Here is a 19,604-nt window from a genome sequence, read left to right as displayed (position 1 = left end):
CTGGGACCCTCTGATTGTCCTTTGATGCTGCTTCAGCTTGTGCTTTACTCTCAAGAGATGCCCCCTTCTTGCAAAAGCTAACTTCCAATAAGGCCATTTTTCTTATGGCAGACGTGAGGGGAGCCCAAGCATCCTAGTGGCTGTGATCTCTCTGGACGGTGTCTGCTCCCGCCCTGTGCCTCCCCCACGGGAGGACGTGGTCTTCTCCTCCCCAACAGCTGAGGGAAGCAGAGGGAGGGGTGGGGTGGGGGAGCAGGAAAACCTAGAGGTCCGGGCACTCTGTGAAGCTCCGGTATTCGGCTTCAAAAAGATGTCAAGGATGTGAATGACCATCTCTCATGTCCCCCCCACCCACCCAAGCCTCTTTGTCAGGTAGTTACACACCATCAGCACTCTTTGCATGGAAATGTGATCTCTGGTCTCTGACTGCAGACCCCTCTTCCAGCATTTGGGTGGCAGAAGGCTTGTTCCCTTGGCCTGCTGCCTTCATCCTCCTGTCACCTGGCGGATCATCTCCAGCCCCGTGGCTGCAAAACTCAGTGGAGGGCGGGGGAAGCGTGAGGGCAGATGAGGGAGAAAAGGCAGGATTAGAAATTTTGGGATTATCCCAATCTGTGCTGTGTGGTATATGACCATTATTAATAGCATTAGGCATGTTAGGGATAATTCAGCTGACCTCAGAGCATTATTGTCAAAAATAAGTGAGACAATGTGGAAACAAAGAGCACACCTGAATGCCTGGCACAGAATCCGCACCTCTGATACATTAGCTATTGTTATTACTACGATTTTATGTTGAGCTCATAGCGTGTATTGAGCACTGCACCTACCTGATCCTTTATATCGACTGATTTGAGGATCAATAAAACAGTTTTAAGCAACTGTTATTATCCTCATTTTACAGACGAGGGAACTGAGGCTCAGGGTCGAAGAATCTTTAAATGGCAGGACTGGGACACGTGCCCAGAGGTATTGCGCTTCCAAACGCGTGCTCTTTTCATCGCAGGGCAGCAGGCAACAGGCAGCCAGCATGCGGATGTCACAAGGTCAAAGTCAGTCACTAGATTTTGAAGGCTTATATAATGACAGCATTTCTCCTGGAAACACTTTGCTTCAAATGTCATTTCCCCCTCGTATAAAGAGAGCGCACACGTTCCCTGACTAACATTTGAACAAAGTCATTTCACATTTCGCTTTTTCTTTCCCCTGCAGTCAGCCCTGTGGCAATTCCGCAGGCCCAGGGCCAGCTTCCAGCTCATAGTGGAGGACGTGTGAATACCGCAGGCTAAGAAAATAGCATGGGGCCACTGACCGCGGTCCCCCAGGTGCCATCTTCCCCGGCTATTTCCCAGCAGGCTGTGGATTAAGATATAAATGAAACATATGGAGATGGGAAAAAGCATATGTCAGGCCAGCTGTGGGCCATGTCCCTGTCAAGCTTACACACGGGGTCATTTTTAATCATGAAAACACCACCAGGCAGGCTTCCCAAATATTTCTACAGGACTAAAATTGAAATCAGGGCTTTATTTCTCACACCTTTTTTTCCCTGAAGTCAGCTCGATTGGCAGTTTCTCAGTGTACACAGATCCAGAGGAAAGCAGATTTTGACACACACACACACTCACTCCTCCTCCCCCACAGAGAAAAGTGCTGGTTAGTTCTAGAAGACAGTAACAGCTCCCCCCAGGTGTGCTTCAGTTGAGCTCATCAACAACAAAACACACTGCACACAAACCCTCTCCGGGAGAGCTTTGCGCAGGGTTCTGAGGCTAACACCTCTGAGAATTGACCAACATTAAACAGGCACCATTTATAGAGTCTGGTTTTAAGGGCTAGTCTGGTTGCTTCCCTGAAGCTCTGGGGCTCTGTTGGGCTTGGCCATTTCTTGCATTTCCACGTTGACTCCCAGATTAAACAGCAGGTCCATATTGCCAGTCTTCGAGCCCGGGCAGGCATGGATCACCAGGCATTGCTCTCAGCGGCCCTCTCTTGCTCTGGTTCCACATACCTCTGGAAATCTCGAGAACTCTGGAGTCGGGTTTTCTTGAATCAGGCCTCGGCGAGGTGCTGAGGTGTTTGTCGGGGTTTTGCGGCCGCAGAACAGGGCGCCCGGGAGGAAGCAGTGAGAAGTGGGTGGAGCAGCAGGTAGGGGCCGACTCATTGGCTCCTTCGCAAAAATAACGGGTGTAAAACGTCCCTCGAGTGTGCCTTTCACAGCTCAGCGGGATCTCCATCGGTTCCCCTCCCGTGTCCCTTTCAGTTTTCATTGGAGGTTTTCATCGGAGGGCCGAGGTCCCGTTCCAGCTGGATTACATAATGGTTTCCAGCGCGGGATCAGCAACTCTCACGGGTTTTTTGCATCAAGACGCTTTGGACAGCCTTGCACGTGTGTGTAGAGGAAAGAGCGTTAGGTACAGGGTGTCCGGAGCCCTGGGTTCCAGCGATGGGAACTGGGGTCCAGAGGCCTCTCTGAGCCTCGGGGGGAAACGAGGGGCCTTGACGTCCCTGCTCGCGCTCCGGTTCCCTGAGCCGTCCTTGACCGAGGTGTCTGGAAACGAAAGAAAAAGCCAAGTCCAGGCTGTGTGTCTTTCATGGGAGCGCAGGACAATGGTCCTTGGCCTCGGGAGTAACCCACGCTTTTCCTCTTCTCCTCCTCATCTGCATTAGCCCCCTCTCAGAAACCTCTGGAGGGTTTTCTTTTCTAGGCGCTGCCCGGCGGGCCGACCCTTGGCGGTTTGGCTGCGAGCGGCCGAGTCCTTCGCGCCCACCGCCCGTGCAGAGATGAGACGCCCGGGGGGAGGCTGCTCCGCTCTCGCCTTTGGTCTCTCCGGGTACCCGTTGCTCTAAATAGATCTGTGAGCTGACCGTGAGAAAACCATGAGGTTTTCAACACCCGCGGGCTTTGACTCTGCAACGGTATCAGCCAGTTTTGCCAAGGAATTCTCAAGGAGGACAGAATCGTTGAACCGTTCTGACCCCGCAAACGTTTCCCTCGTGGGTCCTGAGGAGAGGAGCTCCTTCTGCTGTTCCTGTCCTGGGTGTGACCTGGCTGTCTTCACTTTCCCTGAGTTCACACCTTAGGTTCCTTTTAGAATGTAGTGGCAGGTGTGCGTGACTGTCCTTTGGGCAGGGGTGTCAGGAAGAGAAGGACAATCGGGCGTGTGGTGTGTCACTGGAAAGTGTGCTACAAATGCTCTCAGGCATCCTTGCCTGCAGCCCCCCCCCCACCCCTGTCTGTGATGCGCCTCCCCCCACCAGGATGCTCCCCAGCAAGGCCTTGGCCAGACCTCCAGATCTGGATTCGAATTCTGTAGTATTAGCATCCAAGTGTAATGACATTAAGCTCTCTGCTGCACTTGACCTCACACTAGACATGAGTGGGTTCCTTTCCTTAGAGGTATATGGTATACAACTAGTAACACTTACAGAGTCGGAAACTCTGGGAGCAGGGCCCAGCAATCTGTGTTTGAACCAATCATCCTGACTCCTCTTTTCTTCTCATTTTCTCCCATCTGGGTTTTACCAATTTTTAGCTCTATTAGAAATTCCAAAGTGTCTTTAAAGGGCACTCCTTGATATTTTGTGCTTTTGGGCATTCCCTGAAGCTTCCTTTATATTACACACCCTGTATTTAGGAGAAGCCACAGCCCACGTTTGCTCTACTTTATTTGAAGTCGAGAGAAAAAAATGAGGACATTTGCTTGCCCTTTAATAATTCGAAGTCTAGACCTTTTCAACACCCTGGTAGCCACCGAAAATATTTTCATTCCTTCCTCCTTGAGTACTGCGGAGGCTCTTAGTACTCCTTCGTTCATTCAGCAAATACCCATTGCAGGGTAAACAGTGCAGTAGATGTGGCACATGTTCCTTCACACGTGCATTTTGAAGTCAGTCCTGAGTGCTTGACATTCATTGACTCTGCCGAGCCTTTCTAGAAGGAAAGTAATATTTTTGCCTACGGCCAGATATATATTAAACACCCATTTTTCAAAGGTTTCTCATTGAATAGGTAGCGCCAGTCCTATTAAGGACTTAAGACACTGCTACGCTAATACTTGGGTTAAGAGATGTAGCTGTACGAAGGCCTTATCCATCATAAAAAGCTCATCTCTGAAGCAGAGTAGCTTGAGTGTGGGGTCTGGGGTCTAAGTTAGGAATTAAGAGTGGATGGAGGCGCATTAGCTGGTAAATTGAGAGACACCGTGGAAGGAGTACTAGATACACATGGCCTTGAATCCTGCCTTTGCCACTTCCTAGCTGTGCTGTTTCCTTACCTGAAAAACGAGGAGAGTAGCAGAAGCTATCTCATGAAGGATTATGTGAAATAATCCACACGAAACCTTAAGCATTGTGCCTGCCAGTGGGGAGGCCCTGGACAAATGACGGCTCTTACTATCCACCCGTAAGTGTCCAAGACGCACCTACTGCTCCAAGCACGTGGCCACTGCTGCCACCAGTCTCCTCCCCTCTGAGGTTTGTCTGATCCCACTGACAGCAGTGGCCTCCTCTTCCCCTCCCCAGAAGCTCCTGGGCTCCAGCCCTGGTGAGCTCAGGCCATGAGAATCAGCACCCCCACCCCACTCCCGGAAAGACAGCAAAGTCACCCTGGTCCTCAGAGCAAAGGGAAGGGGGCTGGGGGAGGGGTGCTGAAGGGTCATCGTAGGGGGTGGGGGCGAGGGGCTGCAGTGGGAATTCTGGAACCTGCCATCAACCAAACGGGAAACGACCAGAGCTTAGGAGAGAAGAAAAATGCAGATTTGGGAAAAGAAAGGAAAACGTGAGTTGATTTGGCAAGAGATAAGCTGAGAATGAAACATCACTCTTCCCCCTGCATCGCAGCCAAGCCACAGCAGATGCGAGGCAGGAGTCAGAAATGAGAGGAGAACAAAAGAGCGAAAAAGCACAGCCCTGACTCCGCTGTGTGGAGGATGGATGAATCTGACAGGTAGTTCAGGATGAAGAGAAACAGCCAGCTTATGGCTGTGGAGCTTAAAACTCTCAGGACAGGGCAATGGCAGTGGCAGTTTAAAGGCAGATTTGTTAGATTCGCTAAATCCACCAAGTGTTTACTACACGTGAATTCAATGTTTTAATAGAAGAAAAATGTGACAATTCCTAGACCTATTATGACTGTGGTTTCTGAATGTTTTTCCTGCTGGTGTCAGGCTTATGGGAACAAATAGCCAAGCAGGAAAAAAAAGAACAGGATCCAGTTCTTTTTTTCTCCCTGGGGAACACAGGCTTTCCAAACACAGGAGGAGAGGAGTCGAGTCGCCTGGGTTGTCTCCCAGCTCTGAGTCTGGGTTGGTTCCAGAAGAGACTCTCTCCCCAAGCTGGCAGCCTCCAGTTGCAGCGTTGTTTTGAGAAATGTACGGACAGTCCTGTAGAGGCTCCTTAGCGATCTGCTCTGGGCCCAAGGCAACACTGAAGGGGAATCTTGTCTATCTCCTTCTCCCCAGCCTGCCAGGCATGGAGTGGGTGGTCAAAAGTTTTGTTGAGTGACCTCTCTACAGAATGAATGACTGTAAATTTCACAATGATCTCTTAAAGATGTTAGAGAGAAGGGTTTATCTATAGATTAAAATAGAGACCCAGGAGTTCCCGTCGTGGCGCAGTGGTTAACGAATCCGACTAGGAACCATGAGGTTGCGGGTTTGATCCCTGGCCTTGCTCAGTGGGTTAAAGATCCAGCGTTGCCGTGAGCTGTGGTGTAGGTCGCAGACGCGGCTCGGATCCCGCGTTGCTGTGGCTCTGGTGTAGGCCGGCAGTTACAGCTCAGATTCGACCCCTAGCCTGGGAATCTCCATATGCCGTGGGAACGGCTCAAGAAAAGGCAAAAATACAAAATAAATAAATAAAATAAAATAAAATAGAGACCCAATAGGCACATCAATCAATGCCATGTGTGGACCTTATTTGGATTTTTTTTTAACGGCTGCACCTGTGGCATATGTATGTTCCCTGGGTCAAATCCGAGCTATAGCAGCAGGCCTACACCACAGCAGATCCGAGCCGCATCTGTAACCTATGCAGCTTGCAGAAACTCGGGATCCTTAACCCACTGAGCAAGGCTGGGATCAAACCTGTATCCTCAGCAGTATCCTCACAGAGACTATGTCAGGTCCTTAACTAGCTGAGCCATATGGGAACTCCCCTTGTTTGGATTTTTAGTCAAACATAAAAAATGAGATAATTGGGAAACTTGAACATCCATTAGCTATTTGATCATTTCATTTGACCTGCACCATTTTTTTTCAAAACTTTTCGTGTTGTCATTATTTTTTTTGTTTAAGGCCACAGGTGTGGCATATGGACGTTCCCAGGCTAGGGTTCGAATCGGAGCTACAGCTGCCGGCCTACACCACAACCATAGCAACACAGGATCTGAGCCAAGTCTGCGACCTACATACACACACCACAGCTCATGGCAACACCAGATCCTTAACCCACTGAGCGAGGCCAGGGATCAAACCTGCATCCTCATGGACGCTAGCAGAGTTTGTTACCGCTGAGCCACAACAGGCACTCCCATCATCATTCCTTTAAAAAGAGACTTTAGATTAAAATCCAGATTTCCAGCTTATTTTGAAAAATGGGGCAATCTGGCCGCAGATGGGCCCATTGCCTCACTCAGCTACCGGTGGGGGATTGGAATTAAGGAGTGATTGTTTAATTGGCCCTCAGGTCCAAAATAAGTGCCAGTTTTTTCACAACGTCTTCTCTGATTACCCTAATCGTGAATGAATTCTCATCCCTCTGAGCTCCAGGGAGCCACTTTACTCACCCAGCTGCAGGCACATGCTGCATGTATTTGGTGTTTTGTAGATCTGTTTATTGTCCCTTTATAGGCCTTTATAGGTTCTAAATCTGAAAAGATTTCAGAGAGTGCCTCCCCATATTCGTAGTTCCAAAACGTTTTTTTTCCAAAATGGTGATGCCTAGAAGTAAGCTGAAGACAATCTTTCTAGATTTCAAAAAAAAAATTCTCCAATTTATTTTGAAAAATTTCAAACCCACAGAAGAGTTGAAAAAGTAAAATAAGCATCTGTGAAACTATCTAGATTTACCAGTTTTTAGCATTTTGTAATATTTGCTCTGTTTTCTCCCCAAACTACTTGACAGTAAGTTTCAGACATTATGATGCTAAATTCTTCAGCATTTACTTCTTAAGAAAAAGGACACTACAAGACCACAATATCATTCTCATTCTCAAACCCAAGAAATTTGACTTTGATATAATAATATCTATTGTACAGTTCATATTCAAACGTTCTTAATTGTCCCAGTAATGAATGCCCTTTAGAGTTTTTTTTTTTTTTTTTTTTGGTTTCTTCGTTTTGTTTTTATGGCTTTTTAGGGCCAAACCCACAACATATGGAAGTTCCCAGGCTAGGGGTCGAGTCAGAGCTACAGCTGCGAGGAATCAGAGCCGCATCTGCAACCTACACTGCAGCTCAGGGCAACACCGGATCCTGGACCCACTGAGTGAGGCCAGCTTCACGGATGCTAGTCAGATTCGTTTCTGCTGCACCTCAATGAGAACTCCAAGTTGTTTTTTTTTTTTAATCTAGGTTCTAATCAAAGATCATACATTATTACACTTGGTTTCATTAGCTTCCTCTGATCTGAAACAGTCCACTGATCCAGGGCACATGGAAGTTCCTGGGCCAGGGATTGAATTTAGCCACAGCTCCGACTGGAGCTGCAGCTGTGGCAATGAAGGATCCTTTAACTCACTGCACCAGGCCAGGGATAGAACCACAACTTCAGCGACCCAAGCCGCTGCAGTCAGGTTCTTAACTCTCTGTGACATGGCAGGAATTCCTCCTGAAATTTGCTTTTAATCTTTCATTTTGAAGATTCCAGGTCAGTTGTTTTGCAGAATATGCCATAGTTTGGATTTGTCTGAATGTTTCCTCACTATTACATGGGTTCACCATCTAACAGTGGGTTCAACATTTTTGCAAGAAACTGCAGAAGTGAGGTTTCATTTTTCTAGATTTTCTCTTTGTGAAGTGCCAGGTAAATCCATCAAAACTGAATTAGTGTGTATGTATATGTGCTTGCTGGTGCCCTAATCATGTATGTCCTGCTAAAAGTGCTGGTGTCTGTATATAGGCAGGAGCAGGGCTTCAGATGCTATAATGCCAAACTTTTTTCCCCACTAGGATTTTTTAAAACCGAAGTATAATTGATTTACAGTGCTATTTTGCCCCAGTAATATTAAACTACATCCTCAGGAGCACTTAGTGTCCACTCTTTAATTTTTGCCAAATCTGTAGGTGTAACATGTTATCCTGTGGTTTTCACTGGTATTCTGTTGAGTGCTTAAGAGTGTGAGCATTTTATGCTTATTGTGTTTCCTCTCCGATGAAAGGCTTGTTTATACCTTTTGCTCACTTTTGCGCGGTTATAAGTATTTTTTTAACGATCTTTATGCATTCTGGATACTAAGAATTTAGGAATATCTATCTATATCCGGAGAGATTAACAGCAATGTCCTCTCCTTCACTTTAATGACCCACAAACAGCCTAAAGATAATTCACACAACTTTAGACAACCTAAAGTGTCTTAATAGTGTCAAGACTATTTAAGAAAGTCTTTACTCAGCCCTTAACACTCCACAAGAACCTCTCTCTCTCCCAACCTCTCCCTGGGCCTCTCCCCCCAATTTGGGCCTTTCTGTAGTGTTTCAAAGACTAACTCATGATGCAAGCGCACCCAGGAGTCACTTAGAAAGTGAATGAATGGATGAAGAAAGGTAGGTAGAAGTGATGGAAAGAAAAAAGGAATGCTGGAGGGCCAAGCCGGCTGATGATTGGCCGGCCTCCAGAATGAGGGTGCGGGGAGAGCACCGGACGTAGGAGAGGGTTTCTTTACACAGGGGGTCGCCCAACCTGGTTCCCAACCTGGTGCACAGGAGGCAGCCCTGCGGCGATTGCGGGTCCGGGGTGGGCGCGGCTGCCTTTGGGCCCCGCCCCGCCCCGCCCCGCCCCCCGGCGCCACGGCCCCGGCCCCCGCGGCAGCCGCGCCAGAGCCTGCGCACTGGGGCCCCAGCGCCCGCTGCGGCTCGGGACTCAGCCCCTCGGAAGATGGCGGAGCGCACCCGCACGTCCCTGAAGGGGCTGCGGGAACGGATGGGTGAGCCGGCCGGCGGCTCCCGGGGGGGTGAGGGGAGCTCGGGGCTGCGCGGGAAGCAGGGTTCTCGCGGCCCCAGGGACCGTCGGAGCGGCGCGACCCGCGCCGGACAACTTGACTCCGGACACCTCGCGCCCCGTCCGGTCCTCCCCTCACCTGTGCCAGAGCGCCCGGACACGGGATGCGGCGCCGTGATGGGACCGGAGAGGAGACCGCGGGCCCTAGCCGCACCCTGGCGGGCGGCGCGCGAGAGAACTAACGGCGCTGCTGGGGCGGGAGGGCGGGGACCCGGGGCCCCCCGGACGGTCCCGAGCCCCGCCTGCCCTCGGGGGGCGGCGGACGCCCTCGCGGCCCCGGGCAGCCCTGGAGTTTGCCCTCTGCCCCGGGCGCTCGAGCTTTCATCCTCTCTCAGGGTCGCAACCCATGTCTGGCCCAAGGCTGCGTCTCCCGCATCCTCCTGGTCAAGGTCGGGTGAGGAGGGGGCCTGGGGGGGTGGTCTTGCTTTGGGTTGCCTCCTGTAGCACACGACTTGGCCACGGTGTCACCTTCCGTGGGACCTGTCGCAGACCTTAGGCTGAACCGAACGGGAGTCAGCACTTCAGAGGGTTCTCCTCAACGGGCCCCATCGCCAAAAAGTTTTTCCCTCCTTGATAACGATTTAAAAATCGTTAATTTTAGAAACGTTGGCAGCGCATTGCCCAGGGGACTGCTCCCCTGCTTGAGCGAGATAGTATTTCTTGCTTGTGAGAGGTTGCTTTTAGTTCTCAGGTTAGCTTCCTCCTCTCTGAGCTTGAATGAAACAACCGTATTGATTTTGGATTTGCATTTGAAAAAATAATTTAGCCTGAGAGGCTTTGTTACTTCAGAACGCTTTGAATTAACTCCCCAGAGAATATGTCAGACGCAAATAGACTTTTCATCATTCCGTAGGGAGAGAGCCTCTTCTGTCTCTAGCTTATTATGGTTCACCTAGAGGGAGAGTTGGCAGGCAATTCGCATTGCTTTATTAGTGCCACCCAAGTCTCCCTGATAACTGACTTGTTTCCCTGAACTAACCCGCATTCTGGGTAATCCCCCAAAGTATTTGTATATTGAATGTTGAAAAGTATTTAAATTTTATATGGGGCAGTTGCTGGAATTGACAGTATATCAAACCAAAACCTTAAAGCTGTTTCCCCCCCCCCGCCCAAAAAAGGCATAACTCAGAACCCTAGTTCCCATCCTTGCTGCCCATTTCATATTAGGAATTGAAAACATCACATGCTAAATTTTCACAGAGAACCACCTTGACTAGAACTTAACCTCATGGTGGCAGCATTTTCCTGAAGGGGACAAAGAGTCAATGAAATGTTCTGTCACTTTGTGTGGCAATGGCTTCTTTTCCATTATCCAAATAATAGTAGACCTTGGGGCTGTTTTAGGCAAAACTCCCTGAGTCCGACTTATTTTTGTGGTTCCCCAATTGCAGATTTCTTTGGTTTCCTATTTTTTTTCTTCGTATTTTCTTACCCTCTTCCTGGCCAGATGACATGCAGACTGTCATAGGCTGGGACCAGAGGTCGTCGGTATGGGTGCGGGTGGAATGGATCTGCGAGAGACCACACCGCTCCCAACTGCTGAGCTTTGAATGAAGGCGGATTCAGGACTGGGCCAGCAGCTGTGAGAAGGCTCAGGGACTGGGCTGTTGGAAGAAAGTCTCTGCTGCTAGACACCCCCAGCCCCCTACACTTTGAAAGCTATATCCAGCAAGAGCTCCTGATAAGACTTTAGCAATTGCTTCTTTTTATTCTGTGTATCCAAATAAGAGTGAATAGCACTGTATCAATCTGTAGCGATTGGTTTCATGGTATTCTCTGCCATAACCATAGCCCTTCTTATAATTAAAAAAGAAATCTTTTTTTTTTTTTTGCCATCCATGTCCGTTGCTACCTAATAAAAAATATTTGTTTATGTGATCTAATATTTCTAATGAGTATAGAAGAAAGGTCATGGAGAGGCAGGGATGCTACAGATTTTTATGTCAGAATTCAGAGTGATTTCAAGAGCAACAGCTGTGGCAGACAATGTAGAATTGCTGGTAAGTATTGGGATGAGTATCATTGACATCTCATGGATTAAGCATTTGGGGGTGATTGTGCTTGGGCAGTTTTAAAAAGATTATTACCATTCTTTAATTATCACCATTCTTAAACAGAGCTCTTGTGACATAGATTGAGCGTGTGTGTGTGTGTGTGTGTGTGTGTGTGTGTGTGTGTGTGTGTTTTGAGGAAGAGAGGTTTCTGGAGAGAAGCAGAGATTTTCTACTATATTGGAAATGACCTAAAATGCTTTATGTCCAGAAGCGGCCTCAAAATTTCAATGACGTCTTTTAAAAATTTATCAGGTGTAAAGCATTCTTTAACTTTGGCTTCCTAGTGGCAACTGTGTTTGGTTCATTTCATTCTGGGGCTTTTATTGGGCTAGATAGCTGGGATGATTCTCACCTTCGATGAGGGAAGAATGGTTTTCTTTTTGTAATGTCTTTTACACATTTTCTCTAAACTTAGGCCTTTCTTAGCTACAGCGTAATAGTGCTTTCTTTTAAAAATGGTAAATGCTTTAAAAGATTTCCATTGCTGTATTTCCAAAAGTATATTTTGGAAATACAGAACCCATTTACTTATTGTTGAATCAGTCTTATAAATTTAGACCTTAATTCCTTCACCATGGTATTGTAAAAAGAAGTAGCTCTATTGTACCTTAGAAGTAGCTGAGGTGGGAATATTAAACTAAGTCATATAGAGGTTGACGTCAGTTTTGCACAGTCTGGACCTTGATAATTATGTGATATTTCAAACTAGAGTTGCTTTTTAATCAATTAAGTTCTGGCTTTACCATTTGCTACCTGTGTGATCTGGGAAAGTTGTATTTATCTCCAGTTTTCTCATCTGTAAAAAAATAAAAGAATAATATCCACTTTATTTATTTCATCTACAGGCAAAAGATAACTTTTAATTTGGAATTTAGAGTTAGTATAAAAACTGCGGAAATAGGAGTTCCCGTCACGGCTCAGTGGGGATGAATCTGACTAGCACCCATGAGGATGCAGTTTCGATACCTGGCCTCATTAAGGATCCGGTGTTGCTGTGGCTTGTTGTAGGCTGGCAGCTGTAGCTCTGATTCGACCCCTAGCCTAGGAACCTCCATATGCCCTAAAAAACAAACAAAAAAACCCCTACAGAAATATTCTATCGCACTTTATGTTGCTATAATGTAAATTAAGTAAATTCCTTCTGGGAATGGAGTTGGCTAAAATGTTCATTCTGTTAAGTCCACACATAAAGGCTTTCCCCTGTTACCTGGGCACTTCAAATCATTTTTAGAGCCTGTCTTTTTGGTGAATGTATTTCTTGCCAGTAGGAATTTGGATGTAAAGTTCAAAAAATCAGATTTGATATTATAACCTTCATATGATTTGGTTCATTATTCACACCACAGCTACTTCTAAGGTTATTTCTGATTAATGAGACCTTTTAATCTGGTACAATTGTACGTTTTGAGGGAAATTGTCCTTATGGCAACTAACTTGTACCAAAATGTGGACTTTCCTTAGGACTTTTAATCAGGAAAACCAAATGTGTGAAAACAACAGTGGTTTTCTCTGTGTTCACACAGAAATGCTGTGAGTGGGAGAAGGATGTGTCGGATGATATTTGATTAATTTATAGACTATATTTTATTTAAGAATTTTCTTAATATACTAGTACTCAAATTCAGAGGATAATTGTCCACAAAACTGATGCTGGTTAAATAACTTGAGGAAGCTGAGAAGAGTCTAATCTTCAGATTTATCTAGATTCATGGATTATCTATCTGAGCTGTTAGGCCTCTGGGATTTAAAAAAATCCTTTTTCCCTTTTGAAAGGCAATTCCTATGGCAGCAATTGTGATGTTGCTTTCAAGGGTACTCTGTTAAATGGCTCCCAGATATCCTTCCTCAGTGGCAACTAAAATCTCAAAAGTCCGTAGTCTTCCTAGTCCCTTATTTCAATTGCCCATCTTCAACTGTTGCATTTTTTGTGATATGCTTTTATATAAGGGTAGAAGAGAGTTTTCAGTGTTATTCCCCAACTCCTTCCTGAGGATGCCCAGTATCGTGGGGCATTTTAGATACCACCATATATGGAATTAAAAAGTTCAGGGAATTCATTTCCCGGTCAGGGAACCAAAAAAAAAAAAAAAAAAAGAAAGAAAAAGTTCAGGGAATTCCCCAATAATAACTTGTATGTGTATCATCCTAGAATTTTAGTTTATTTACCATTTTCTACCTGTTTACACAAGGTGTGTAAATTTGTATCATAATTTATCTGCTTGACATTTTCCTACCTAGGATAACACCATGACATTGGAAATTCATTGAGTGTGTCTCCACCTTTGCCTTGCATCAGAACAGAGTTTTTTGTACCCCACTCTTAGAGAGTGGAAGTGGGGAGAAGACATTGCTAATTTCTTTCTTTTCTTTTTTTTTTTTTTTGTCCTTTTAGGGCTGCACCTGCAGCATATGGAGGTTCCCAGGTTAGGGTTCGAATCTGAGCTGTAGCTGCCAGCCTGCACCAGAGCCACAGCAACACCAGATCCGAGCTGCGTCTGTGACCTACACCACAGCTCATGGCAACACCAGATCCTTAAACCACTGAGCGAGGCCAGGGAGCAAACCCGCAATCTCATGGTTCCTAGTCGGATTCGTTTCTGCTGCGCCATGACGGGAACTCCGCTTATTTCTTTAAAAACAGTTTGGGTTTGGGGTTAATAGATTGAGGCTATTGCCTCTGGAATGGATTAGCAATGAGATCCTGCTGTTAGCACCAGAGACTATGGTCACTTATGGTGGAGCATGATAATGTGAGAAAAAAGAATGTATACATGTATGTGTAACTGGGTCACCTTACTATACAGTAGAAAATTGACAGAACACTGTAAACCAGCTATAATGGAAAAAAATAAAAATCATTTAAAAAAAACCAGTTTATGGAGTTCCCGTCGTGGCGCAGTGGTTAACGAATCCGACTAGGAACCATGAGGTTGCGGGTTCGGTCCCTGCCCTTGCTCAGTGGGTTAACGATCCGGCGTTGCCGTGAGCTGTGGTGTAGGTTGCAGACGCAGCTCGGATCCCGTGTTGCTGTGGCTCTGGCGTAGGCCGGTGGCTACAGCTCCGATTCGCCCCCTAGCCTGGGAACCTCCATATGCTGCGGGAGCGGCCCAAGAAATAGCAAAAAAAAACCAAACCAGTTTGGGTGACTCTGGTGTGCAGCCGGGGTAGAAAGCCCCTGATCTAGATGATTTATAGATGTACTTCTTAATATTGGGCCCAATCTCTGAGGCTCTCACTGTTGACACTTTTGCTTCCAAATTCAAATCCATACACTGCAAATCTTTTCTAAATTCTCCTACTTATATGGCAAAATGTTTTCTCCAAATCCTTGCCCTCTCAGTTTTTCTAGAACTTGTTCTTGTCTGAGGCATGTTTGAAAGCTGTTCATCATTGGCTCCTACTCATCCACCAGCTTGTGGTGCTACTTCCACTAACAACTCTCTGTGCATGCAGACAGACTGGCATGTCCATAGGAAACACTTTTAATTATTTGTTGAATTGTTCTTGAATCTCATAGGTACTCACTCAGTTTGTCTTTGTTGACCCAGCATAATTGGTCATAATTTTGCTATCTTTTATTAGCCAAGATACAATTGGCTGTGCTTTGCTGCCCCAGGATTAGCTGTTTGTATTCTTAATATCTAACCCCTTTCCTTTATCACCCTGTATTGTAGTTGCTGCTGCCAATGCCATTGCTGAAGAAAGACGGAATCAGAGGGGCTTTAGCACTCTCCCATCCCAATCCTCAAATATGAAGTCATCCTTTAAACCAGGTATAATTTCTAGATGCCTTGATAGATGTCAAAGTGTCATATTCTTTTTTTTTTTTTTTTTTTTTTTTTTTTGTCTCTTGTCCTTTTTTAGGGCCGCTCCTACGACATGTGGAAGTTCCCAGGCTAGGGGTCTAATTGAAGCTGTTGCCGCCAGCCTACACCACAGCCTCAGCAACACCAGATCTGAGCTGCATCTGCGGCCTACACCACAGCTCATGGCAACACCGGATCCTTAACCCACAGAGCAAGGCCAGGAACTGAACCCGCAACCTCATGGTTCCTAGTCGGATTTGTTTCTGCTGGGACATGAACTCCAAGTGTCATATTCTTAAAGTTAGATATCCTATTAATGTCTGTTATGTCTGTGTTCTTTTTTTTTCTAGTACTAGGTGGATCTGTGCTTAAAAATGATATAAAACAACGATTAGAGAAGGAGCGCAGAGAAGAGAAAAAAAGACAAGATGGTATATTTTAGACTTTTAAAAATATTCAATATTTTAATATTTTTAAAATAAATTTTATATTAAGGTTATTTTATGAAGTGATTTTACTTAACTTTTTAACCTGTTTATATGATAGATTATACTTTTTATTGTATGTATTATATTGGATTAAAAACTTATACTAAATTAGATAAAGATGGTCCATAAAAAATATTTGACCAAATTATTTTATTTTCGAACTGATAGTTTCTGTTAGCTTTAATTTTCTGAAGACTAAGCCATGAGAATTTCTTCCTTGAAAATGGGATTTTAATAAAAATGACTCTTAAAAACCAAAATGAGGGGAGTTCCCGTCGTGGTGCAGTGGTTAACGAATCCGACTAGGAACCATGAGGTTGCGGGTTTGATCCCTGCTCTTGCTCAGTGGGTTAACGATCTGGCGTTGCCGTGAGCTGTGGTGTAGGTTGCAGACGCGGCTCGGATCCCGCGTTGCTGTGGCTCTGGCGTAGGCCGGTGGCTACAGCTCCGATTAGACCCCTAGCCTGGGAACCTCCATATGCCGCGGGAGCGGCCCAAGAAATAGCAACAACAACAACAACAACAACAAAAAGACAAAAGACCAAAAAAAAAAAAATGAAGTTACTAGTAATGCTAACATAGATACGGTATCTTTCACTGATTGATTGCTATGCTTCTCAAGTGTAACTTTGTATCAGTTAGGATCTAAAAGAATGATCTTCCTACACCATGGGAACTCCTTTTTCAGCTTTGTATTTTTCCCATCTGGTTTTGTAAATCCATTGCAAAACTAGTGCTCAACTTCATTCAAATGGAATAGCAGTTGTCTTTGTTTTTGTTGAGGAGCTGTTTCTTCTGTAACTCTTTAGAAGAGTATTTTACAACTGCGTAAAAGCTCTCCAGGCTTTACCGAGGGAAACTGAATGTAGGAAAACATCTTGCTGTTCAATAATGTGGAATGTGCCTAAGCCGGTGAAGGTCAAACGGACATGCTCATTATTATCTGTCTAGATGTGGCCTTTGAAGAGAAGTTTCCTAGTAGAAGGGAAAAAAACATATTCTGGCCCTGTTTTTTTGTTTTTTTTGTTTTTGATTCTTAATGTATAGCATGTTAATCTGGTGGGTTTTGACTTCAGCTCAAGTCAGCAGAAACATCACAAAAAAGAAAATATTTCTTCTGAATTTGGGATTTTGGCTCAGACAGGAGGAGAATCATTTAAGCCAATTCGTTTCTTGGGAGTTAAATGAACACCCAGTGGAAATGATTCTTTCATTGCCATATCTGTTCACTTTATTAATCTTTAGTTATTAGTATGGGTTATATTATTTTTAAGAAAGAAAATAAAATATATCAACTTTTCCTTCTCTGTAATGTGGAAAACAAATATTTTCTTGGCTCTTACCTTGCATTTGGAATATTTCAGCTAATAAAGAAACACAACTACTTGAAAAAGAAAGAAAGTCTAAGATCCTATATGAAAAACAAACGGAGGAAAAGCAACGAAAGTTGCGAGAACAAAAAGAAAGGGATGAACAACGGAGAATATCTGTAGAAAAAAGGAGAAAAGACAGATTACAGGAGGAAAGGGTAAATGTTTTCCCAGCCTGTTAATCTGTTGATACACTGTGTTGTGTGGCTCTGCAATACTTGTTTCCCATTCTCTGCCTATAGTGGGCCCTTGTGTAGAAAGAGAACCAATTCCAACTCTTCCTTTCTTCTTACCTTCAGTGGTAGCAGCTCTTGCCCAGTCCTGATCAGACCCTGAGTTTAAGGTAAAGAGGAGCCTTGACCATCCAGAAGGACAGCCCTGTCCGCTTGCAGAACAGGCCCAGAGGGTGCCTGATGCCTGGGTTTTGCTCTGAACAGCTTTCTCCCCTACCAAAGGGTGTTGTTCCATTGCCTAGTATTTCCAGGCCAGCCGGCAGGCCTTTGCTGATCCCCACTGGCCTGCACCTGACCCTGACCAGCTTGCTTCTCAGCACTCCAGCCAAATCAGAGCCCTTGTGTTCTCCCACGCTTCCCTGGCTCCCTCTTGTATGCGTTCTCTCTCCCTTGCTCCCCTCTCTTTCCTGTGTTTGTCTCTGTTGTTTTGTGGCCCTGCTGCTCTCTTTGCCTCTCTGGACTCTGTTTTGGTGTCTTTGGCACTCTGTTCCTATGAGTCACTGCCTTTGTTGTGCCACATTGTAGCATTTATATTTGTAGAGCTATTATCCTGCACAGTTTAAACTGAAGCTGAGGTCAAGACAAACATATCTCTTTTTGAAAAGTTGATTAGTTACCCCCAGAAATTAAGATGTTACAAATGTGGGTATAATAGATGATCTGGCATAGATTTCACTTACATGTGTGATAGTTGACTTTTTTCCTGCCTCATTCTGCAAAGAATTTAAGGTGTATTTTTAAAAAGACATAGCACAACGAGATGAGAAAATAATGTTGAGGGAATCAAACAGAGGGGGAAATTACAAAACATAAGGAATGATTGACATACAACCAAAGGGTACCACTCAGTCTTTTTATAGTTGCTAGAATAGGACATACTTTTGGTTCTGTTCATTTAGTGTTTAATGAAAGTATAGTTGGTCTACAATGTTGTGCCAGTTTCTGTTGCACAGCAGGGGGACTCAGTCATATACATGCACACATGCGGTTCTAAATACTTTCATGATAATAAGCAAAGAGAGAAGCACAGTCAGTTCCTCAATTCATGTCCATAAGATTAAAACCTAGTTATTCAAGAGAAGGCCTTGTATGGATTGATAGATGAGACATATCCAGTTATTTTTTTCTATTGACGAATAGTTGATTTACAATGTTGTGTTAGTGTTTGATATACAACAAAGTGATTCAGTTATATGTACATACATTCTTTTTCAAATTCTTTTCCATTCTGGTTTATTATAAGACATTGAATATAGTTCCCTGTGCTATGTAATAGGACCTTGTTATTCCAATTATTTTTAACTTTTTATTTTAAAAAATATGTCTGATAGAAGAATTTGGTTTTGGGAGTGTTTTATAACCCACAGATCAAAATCGTGCTAACCATATAGTGCATATGTAAAAATTTGTTGGCATTTATTTTTAAATAGAAATTCAAAGCCGTCTTTTATCGTACATTGGAACGCAGCAGCAACCGTGTTGATTTTCAAAAAAGATGGTCATGGGAAGGCTGGACAGCAGTCAGCTCTTCCACAATAAATTCTGAGGATAAAACTGGTAATTAATACAACTGTTCAACTTTTAAGTTCAGTAATGTTCATATGTAAATACTGGCTATTCGTGTAAGGTTGCATTTATAACAAGGTTGTGAGCTTTGTATTCCTAGTAAATACTGCCATGTACTCTGGCTGCAGTTAAATTGGTGTCAGGTGGCGATCCCTCATGGCACAGCGGGTTAAGGGTACCGTGTTGTCACTGCTGTGGCTTAGGTTCTTTCCGTGGCCCAGGAACTTCCGCATACTGAGGGTGTGGCCAAAAATTAAATTAATTAATTAATTAATTAAAAATAAATGTCATAAAATTGCTGAAGAAACAGGTGAGATTTTATAATTATTTTATCCACTATATCCAAAATCTTAACCATTTAAACTTGTAATCAGTATAAAAATGATTAGTAATTAATTAATAGCTCTCTCAGCTTTATCCAGTGCAAATTAAAAAAAAAATTGTCCTGTTTACTATTGATGTACTGTGTGTACATATAACTGATGATTCAGTTATATGTACATATATTCTTTTTCAAATTCCTTTCCATTCTGGTTTATTATAAGACATTGAATATAGTTCCCTGTGCTATGTAATAGGACCTTGTTATTCCAATTATTTTTAACTTTTTATTTTAAAAAATATGTATGGACATAATTCTACAAAATTTCATAAAATGTAAGTTAAATTGATATAGTTTTTATTTAAGGAATGACGACAATGAACTTTGTATACGTAATTAATGCATGTTTATGCTCCATAGAACTATGTCATGAACTCATTTTGTTTCAGCGAATAAGGCTTTTTAAAATATGAGGTCAGTAGACATTATATATTTTCTCAGCCAATACATGTTATATATTAACTGAAAAGCTTAAAGAGGGGACTT

The 19,604-nt window shown here is 44.3% G+C and overlaps 1 protein-coding gene across 34 annotated transcripts in view; it reads left to right on the top strand.

Annotated features, from left to right (window-relative positions):
- The window catches only part of MAP7D3 (MAP7 domain containing 3), a 71,202-nt gene that overhangs the window by 13,120 nt on the left and 38,478 nt on the right, over positions 1-19,604 (top strand). For 8 of the 34 annotated variants that reach the window (XR_014834701.1, XR_014834698.1, XR_014834700.1 and 5 more), the window contains exons 1-5: positions 9,049-9,613; positions 14,948-15,046; positions 15,430-15,510; positions 16,932-17,095; positions 18,601-18,727. Coding sequence is in view for 10 of the 34 variants with exons in the window: in XM_085006714.1 (XP_084862840.1) it covers positions 9,097-9,613; positions 14,948-15,046; positions 15,430-15,510; positions 16,932-17,095; positions 18,601-18,727 (988 nt within the window). In the remaining 24 variants the exon portion in view is untranslated. Of the gene's footprint in view, positions 1-9,048; positions 9,614-9,885; positions 11,220-14,947; positions 15,047-15,429; positions 15,511-16,931; positions 17,096-18,600; positions 18,728-19,604 lie in introns of those variants that run through there. The other 26 variants (XR_014834711.1, XR_014834714.1, XR_014834716.1 and 23 more) reach the window with 13 other exon arrangements.

The sequence above is a fragment of the Sus scrofa genome, chromosome X (genome assembly GCF_054392235.1).
Source record: "Sus scrofa isolate SSC_HxYL_T2T_F1_AM1 chromosome X, Sscrofa_HxYL_maternal_Yorkshire_Landrace_v2.0, whole genome shotgun sequence".
NCBI lineage: Eukaryota > Metazoa > Chordata > Mammalia > Artiodactyla > Suidae > Sus > Sus scrofa.
The sequence above is the reverse complement of the archived record's forward strand: the minus strand, read 5'-3'. Positions and strand labels throughout refer to the sequence as shown.